Raw genomic sequence first — 8,871 nt, 5'->3', positions numbered from 1 at the left:
TTCGTTACTTTGGATTCGAGTGAGTGGTTTACACCATACTGTGTCTCATGATGAATTGTATGATTGCGACCTAGTTGTTACTTGGGGATCGGAATCCTAAGCTGAGTTTCTCTTCATTATTTCACCACCAGATAAAATGTAACCACTGTATATGCCCATTTAGCTCACTCTCCGTAATGTTTTCCTGCTGCACTAGAACCAACGAGTCTTGTGGAAGGAATTTTCTCTGTCAAGGAGCCAGAAGAAGATATAATTTTGTAATCAACTTTTGTAACGTACATTGCTTAAATCCACTTTGAAAATAAAATCGTTTTTCTACGATTGAAACGGAAATGCTTAATTGAAGCTTATATTAGATTGAATACAAACTTGTAGAAGGCATTTTCTTAATTATATATGAATAATGTGAAAGTACAGAAACATGGCAATATAAACAGAAATTCTTAAAAAGAGGAAGAAAATGTATTAAGATACTTTATACTAAACAGAAAATGTTTGTTACTATGAAAATAAAATATGAATTTGTATCAATATAAGAACGAGTGTAATAAAGACTTGAAATTGCCTAGATCATACTTGTATGAAAATCTACACAGATTTAGTGGCAGATATGGTAAGTCGTATATAACAGGTTATACCCTTACCACGTTATCATTCCCAAGATGGCGATCAATAATGTGTGCTGGTGGGGACTTTGTGTAAATTATATCATATCTTCTGAAATACATACTGATAACGTTATATATTTTTATAATCTGATAATATATAACAGCTTGTATGATGATAGATGGAGACCTTTTTACGTGACCATAGCTTAGGTAGCCAGCACGTGTTGCCTGTATACTGCATGATATGCATCATTAATAATCTTTATTTGCATATCATCTGCCCAACACTAATGAATCAAAATAGCCATTTAATCATCTTCATCATGTGTATCGCAACCAGTAACAGAATTCCAGTCCCTGTTAGCCGATAGTATGGTGTTGAAGTGCACAAGGATGTGTCCTTGATGCAAATACTGCTAGAAGGGCCGCCAAAATAGTCCACAAACGTCATGCAGTACATCTTCCCCAATATGGATGCATGTAATGTTGCGTAACTCCCGTCAAGCCATTCAGTTTTCACATACATCTTGCACTTTCGAAGTTTTGAGAGACCACATTTCTGGGCAACACGACTTTTCCATGTGCACGACATTCCCGGCATGTATCGATTCCAAACTCCACGGAGAACCATTCCAAACAGATGTCGTTTTCGCTCTTCCTGCTGTATTAAAGCGAATTTAAACCATAAGGGTAAAGAGTTGTTTTTTTAATATAAAATAGTGGTGCCACATACAATGTTAAAATATATAATTATTTCTCAAATTAAAAGATACATAACAGTCTCCAATAAAAACACTTTTTTTTTGTATATAACGTAGAATTGTTAAAAGATAAACTTCTATTGAATGGTTATAATAATTATGAAATTAGTAAAGTCTTTAAATTATTTTATAATGAAATTCATAAGTTATTAGAAAGTAAATCATTTACAAACAACTTGAGTACAATTATTTCTAACTTGAAATATTGAATTAATGAGAGGTCGCTAGCATAAAAAATATTATTATAAAGACTAGCGTTTACTTTATAATACTTTCAGTATTTCTGGATTGGAAAGACCAACTTCAGGTAACTAGGCCTGGCTCAGTTTACCCAGTTATACTTGAAAGTCATGTTCTTAGAAAGGGGGGAGGAAGGGGTATCAGAACTATATAGGTGGGTTTATAGTTAATAATAAAAACATTAACTGAAATATTATTTGAAGTATTACTGCTTATACTATATTGAATAGTTATTAATATCTTGGAGTGATAAAATGTCAATATTACTACTAGAAATATACAGTAAGGTTGTATATTTCGTAATTTAATATCATGGAGTAACTATACTAGGGAGAAGGTTGGATGGTGTTATTTGATAGAAGTCAAGGGTGTTTAATATCTGACTTATATTCTTATGATTTTTTAGGGATAACTATCATACCCACAACCGACTATAGACGGCGAGTGATAGTGGGATCTGGGACGTTGTGGGTTCTAGCACCCAGATCCTAATCCCATTTGTTTCGATTACATGCTGACTAGCTCTGCATCTGTTGTTTTGATTATGTCTGACAGACAGAATATCGCCAAAGCTTTTAGGAGCTATAACCGCAGACATTTTCACTTTAAAATGATACCTTCTGTACAAACGGTACAATTTAACATTGTTATATTAGAACTTTGTTGGCGCGTACAACTACATGTACAATAAATAAATTGTAGGTTATATTATACACACACACACATGTTGTGGTGCAAAATTAGACGATCATGATTTTATTGACAAAGGCAAAAGTGGCACACAAATAAGTGGTTTCTGTACAACAAGAAAAATGATCGTCTATAATATAATATAAATATGCAATGATATGTACAACCTAATGTTAAATTATGATGACTGAGCTTTACAAGCAAGAACAACACATAGGATCTCTTAGTAAGCAGAGTGGTCTGTTCTTAAATCTGTAGCTAACTTAGTGGACCTGATCAACAATAAACATACGCACATACGAACTTGTAGAGTCTGACTTCCAATAGAATCGTTATGCACTATACAGTATATTAACATCACAAATTAACTAATTCGTTCTTCTGACAATTTTCAGACCCCGAATATTTTACAAACATGCAAGGCACTGATAGCTCGCTGTACAAATAGTTTCTTTTTCCGTGAATAATAAATAAATAATCCATAGACTGACTCTTTCTGAAATAGTTTAGGAAAGTTTATCGAGGCTAACTCATGTTTATGATGACGTCACACCTCGGTTGCGAGAATCCCCTCACTGAACTCTTGCTTGTAATTCTCTTCGATGACGTAGACGCTGCTGTGAGGACATGAAGAGGAGGACTCACTGAAAGAAAAAAACAACTAACGGGTAGAAATAGTCCACAAGTACAAGCGTAAAGAGTTAGTTTTGTTTGTTTAGACGCAAAGCTTTACAATGGATTACATATGTGTTGTCCCAACCACTAGGATCGAACCCTTAATTGTAGTGTTATAAGTTTCAGACTTACCGTTGAACCACCATGAGGTAAATAAATACTTAGTGTACAGGATGAATTAGATAATAACTTAATCAGATATGTGTAAAAAAAATTGCGCTTTAATGAAACATGAAAAATATCTAAATACAAATAAAGAAGTGAGAGGCCGTTCACAATTTTCTTCAATAAAAATTATCAAACATTATTTAATAAAGGAGGGTGGATAAAAAAAATAACGACCCTACTTGATAAAGGATGAAGAAAATGTCGACAGAGTTAACTTTTTTAAAAAATATTTTTCTTATCAATGCCCATTTTTAATTAGTGTGTATTAGAGAACATCAGTTCCACACTCTCGCTCCAGGTCTTATATTCAATTTTTATTTTCGATACAATGGATGTGTGTGCGAGTCTTGGAATTACGAAACAATGTTCGATACTTTTTGATGGTGACAACTATGAATGGTTCCTTAAGCAGCATTTTAATCAAGCATTTACATTCAAAAATAGGCATTATAACTTAAACACAGGAAAGGAGCGAAGTTCTAATAACAAATTTATTTAACCTCAGCAAGTAATATTGATCCGCATGTAAATATTCTTTAGATACGATTAAATAGTAGTTATAGAAATACAATCTTATTCGTGAGTCTAGATTACTACTCATCACAAATGTCAAATATAATGTAACTTAACGTTTCAATAAAAAACATGGATGGCAACAATAGCTTTTGTAATGTCTCGACTGTATTAAAAAGTGAAGTAGATGAAATATTACGATCCCCTGTGCTTCAGCAGTAGGTGGTTAGGGCGCTCGACTCGCAATCTGAGGGTCGCGGGTTCGAATCTCCGTCACACCAAACATGCTCGCCCTTTCAGCAGTAGGGGCGTTATAATGTTACGGTCAATCCCACTATTCTTTGGCGGTGGGTGGTGATGACTAGCTGCCTTCCCTCTAGTCTTACACTGCTAAATTTGGGACGGCTAGCGTAGATAGCCCTCGTGTAGTTTTGCGTGAAATTCAAAACAAAACAAAGCCAAGCTGGTGGTTTATAACGCTAAAAATCTGGTTTTGATACTGCGGTGGACACAGCACAAATAGCCGATTAAGTGGGTTTTTGCTTAAATCAAACAGATACTAAAAATGGATTATTGACTTTTTGTGAATAACTGAAACACTCTTTTAATACAACTTTTATACATATTACTAATTTCAATGCTTATCTAGTCTAAGCTAAATTTTAAAATAATATTGTGTAAATATAATAAAATAAAACGAAATTAGTAAAGAAACATTTGGGGTTCATTTATGAGTGGAAATCACTCATTTCGTCGAATTATAGACAGCGTTTTTTGATATTCTATTTTAGCTTCTTTTTTTTTTTTATTCTGAAATTTCTCTTTAGACGTCTCACTTGAGTGTTTGCATCAGTGCTCGATAAGAAGGGTTAATCACACTTTACAAGAACCATGCCTCAGTTCTCGTGATTTGTAGATCGTGCTCATTCGCATTGCTATGATTACTAATACTGCCCTGCATCGCAATTCCCATTGTAACAAGCTTCTACGAAAGAAGACAAAATCAACTTTAGACCACACATACTGACACACTTTCCAAAGCTCATCCACTATACTTGGATTTAGCCTTTTAAAACTACGCTTATTGAGCAAACTAAATGCACAGGGTTCAAATAGATACGCAGACAGATGACTTCGAGGGTATGTCGGAGAAGGAGTTAATATGAACGTCACCTTTTTCTCTCTAAAGTTCGTATAAACCCACTATGAACTTAAACGAGTGACGTAACCCTTTATCCTGATATAGCCAAACTTTCTTGTCATCCTGGTCATGTAGTGTTGGATTAACTTATCACATAACTAGCATCAATAAGCTCCATTGTCGTTTATGTATTTTTAAACTTTTATTTGTGTTGGGTGTAGGTGGAGGAAAAGCAATTTTCATGTCAGTGGGAGTTAAAATTTATCTCAGGTGGAAAGGGGGGTTGATGGGGAGTAGAGCTCTCCAACATAAATAAAAAATATAGTCACTGGCCGATACTGTTAAAAATACTTATCAATAGTGAACCCAAACTAATAGAAACTTGTCTTCCCTAAACCTCTAGCATGTTAGCACGAATTCAGAAGATTTTCAGAAAATATTTTGTACATAACAAGTCCTTTTGTCTAGTACAATATAATTTGTTTCTGCGACAGACAATGGTAATCAAAACTTTGTTTAAAAGCTTTTCTGGTTAGTAACCTCTAAAGGATTAGTTTATACTCCGCAATCTATAATGTTATTATATTACACTAACTCAGTAGTCTTGCAGGCTTATATGCCTTACCATATTCACAATAGAAGGGGTTTTTTTTCGATCAACTGAAATTCCAATATATCTAAAAATGGAATTATACCACTCCTCTGTCTGTCACGTTCTAGATGCCTTTTGATTCTTGAAATAACTCGTTAGCTGGGGTTGCAGGGAACAAAATCTACCCATAAAGTTACGGTTTAAACGATGAAAGCCGGCGAAATATTAGAAATCAATAGGCCTAAAAATTGTTATAGAAACCAAGTTAACTGCAGATGCTTTTTTCACACTCCTCTTAATTTATCCATTGTGGCTCAAAATCAGAGGTGTGTAAAAATAGCATTTAATTTGTCTCCCAGAAATCGCGCTGCCCAAGATGCTTTTCGTTCAATACTAGAAATCATCAGTTGAGCTGGATGAGGAGAAACGAAAGACTGTGTTGTTTTATTATTATGCTTTTTATGTCATTTCATCCCAGTCCTAGTAAAAAACTGGCAAGCAAACCAGGAAAAGTATCCAAATCGTAGGAAACTACGATGGTATGGATGGAGGAGAAACGTGGATGAAGAAATAAGTGGACATAAATGATAACATCACTGATTAAATATACAAAATTAAGAACTGTGAATGAAAACTGTAATCGCTTAAAATGTGTAGATATAAGATGGCAGATGTAATAGTTGTTAACGATATTGGTACGATGATGTTTCCATGGTGGATTTACAGACAAACCCAGCCAGTCCGCAAGGGTAATTTTAATTTAAAAATAACAATACCGGTGGTTATATATTTTTGATGAAATGTTTAGGGGTGCAAAAGTAATAAGGTGATATAGTTCTTTAGTGGGACTAGGAAGACTAATTCGGAAAACTCATCTGAGAGCATGACATTTCAGAATCATGATACGATCATAATATGTAGAGGAAGTTAATACTCGTTTTGTATGACCAAAAGTAATGTGTATAATTCAATTCCCAGTAGGTTCCAAGGAAGCATTGTATGAAATTGTTTCTCTTGATGACTTTAGAGCAGGTGGCTGTAAGGTTACATTCCAGGTGAGATGTTTATCGAAGTTATTGCCCAGATATTTCATAGAATCCGAAAGCTGAACGAGAAAATGATTAATATGTACACTGAAGAGTCGAGGATCACGACAAGAACTAGGTTTCACAGGCATGGACCAGTAAAACGTCAGATCTTACACAGTTGGAGAAAACGATCAACAGCCTGTTAAAAGTGACCATGGTAGAACAAATGGCAAGAAACGCTATGTCGTCAGCATACTGAAAGAGATGAACAGGATAGCAAGTTTGAGGTATATCTGCAACACAGAGTACAAAAAGTAAAAGTGACAAAACAGAACCTTGTGGAACACCTGTAAGGGTCGAGATAACTTGTTCTGCGATGATATGACAACCAGGCGATCATAAAAAAAAAGAAGTTCAAAGTTGGACGTAAGTAACAGGTAATTTTATAGAGAGAAGTTTATAGATTAATTTACGATGCCAAATGGTATCAGCTGTTTTCTCAGAGTGAAAAAGTTGAAGACAAAATGAGTAATTGGCCTTAAAATGATTAATGATATCAGACAAACCTGAGGAGCTGGTCCAAGAAGGAAAGTTATGGCCGAAATCCAGCTAGAAAATTAGGCCAGAGGTTGTTTTCTGAAATAAAATAGTGGGGACGAGGGAATAAAATACTCTCAAATGTCTTGCTCAAAACACTGGTAACACTAATAACTCTAAGAGTTTACCACTGAGAGAGGTTTATGGAGCTTATAAAATAAGATGATTTTGGAGAGTTTCTATGTATCAAGGTAAAATCCGGTGCGCAAAATGACGTTAAATAACGAGACCAGTAGTAAATTGAACTTATGACGAGGATTCTTCAGATGGGGGTGGGGATGTGGGTGTAATGTTGTCCAAACCAGGTGCTGTATTCCGTTTGTTATGTAAAGTACGATGAATATCAGACAAAGTATTAGGTGCAGGTAGAAAGCCATCATCCAGACATGGGAAAATAGTGGATTAATTTTTAGAAGGTTGATGAAAGGAAGACGGGAAATATCCAGTTCTGGATGTGCAATACTCTGTGAACTGAGATACCATTCTCTGATAGTTACTTATGATCTCCTTTTCAGTCACTGGTGCGTTCAAGCCATGGAGTATACAAGAGAACATAGGCATATGACGCGGAGAGGGTTGTAGTTTGTGTTGAGACACACAAAGCTTGCGTATGAATATGGTGTTACCAAGGCGAAAAATGCCCATCTTATTGCAGAGTGTGTTGCACTGGAAGTTTTGACAATCATGTCATAACGTGTAGGGAGGATTTGTACAATATCTGGAGAGCTCCAAAATAAAGAACGAGCTGAATAGTATTTAGCATCCAACTGGACAGTAAGAGAAAAAGACATGATGTTGGTTTGGTATTCATAGATTGCGAGTTCAAGTCCATAAAGGGAAGACCTGATGTCAGGTAAGAAGAACTTGGGACAGTAGGTAAAACAGTAACATCAATAAGTGAAAAATGACAGTCAATGACAAGTGTAATATTCACAGAAGTAGGGACGTCATCAGCCGGGCAGGGATGTTTTGAATCTGGTTCTAGCGTTGAGTAAGCTTTCATTCTCACGCGATGGGTTGGTGACCCAACACGGTCGGCTAGTTCTTGTCAGTCAACCACCGGGAGTAAAAGATGATGCATCCCAGTAACGTCACAAAACAAAGAAAGCGTTTGGTTTGAATTTTGCACAAACCTACACGAGGGCTATCTGCGTTAACAGTCCCTGATTTAGCAGTGGTATATATTCAGATTGCGAGTAGAGCGCCCTAACGAAAAGCTTCTAGAGACAAAAAGATATCTGATTTCTTATTTTGAGTCGCAATGAATAAATTAAGAGAAATGTGTGGGGGGGGGGAGATTGCAGTTAACTTGACTTTTACAACGATACATGCACTCCTCAAAAAACAATTAAAGGAAGCAGGTTTTATAGTTGAACTGTTTTCAGTTGAATGAATAACAGTGATAAAATTATACCTTAAGAACACCACTTATTTATTGAATATATCTAATGAATCGTTGACAATATTATCGCTGCCTACAATAAACAGGCCAAAACTGGAACCTCGTTCAATCACTATCTCTAAAACCAAATTATTACGTCCTGCAGGGCATGCGTCCAATCTGTCCGTAGATCTTACGCCATTCCTCAATTAATACACTGCCTCGTATATTGGTTTCCAAGGTGACAGGTGGAACGTAGATAAGAAATTTCCATTACCACTATGATATCTTGTTCAATGTACTCCATCACAATTCTAGCACTATGACACTGGACAATTACACCATCATGATAAAGTGGTTCAGCAGTACGCTTGAGGTCTTAAGTAAGGACGTAAAACGGGATACAATATATATATATATATAATATAATATATATATACGTACTATTAGTAGTTAACGTTACTAACGTAAACTAAT

General features: G+C 35.5%; 1 protein-coding gene across 1 annotated transcript in view; it reads right to left on the bottom strand.

The window, feature by feature from the left end:
• Positions 1-2,379: 2,379 nt before the first annotated feature.
• Positions 2,380-8,871, bottom strand: part of LOC106464037 (neurogenic locus protein delta-like) — a 24,899-nt gene continuing 18,407 nt past the window's right edge. Inside the window, exon 10 of the mRNA XM_022391698.1 lies at positions 2,380-2,943. Within this exon, the coding sequence (XP_022247406.1) occupies positions 2,847-2,943 (97 nt within the window). The 3' untranslated portion in view covers positions 2,380-2,846. The remainder of the gene's footprint in view (positions 2,944-8,871) is intronic.

The sequence above is a fragment of the Limulus polyphemus genome, unplaced genomic scaffold, assembly GCF_000517525.1.
Source record: "Limulus polyphemus unplaced genomic scaffold, Limulus_polyphemus-2.1.2 Scaffold1546, whole genome shotgun sequence".
Classification (NCBI taxonomy): Eukaryota; Metazoa; Arthropoda; class Merostomata; order Xiphosura; family Limulidae; genus Limulus; species Limulus polyphemus.
The sequence above is the reverse complement of the archived record's forward strand: the minus strand, read 5'-3'. Positions and strand labels throughout refer to the sequence as shown.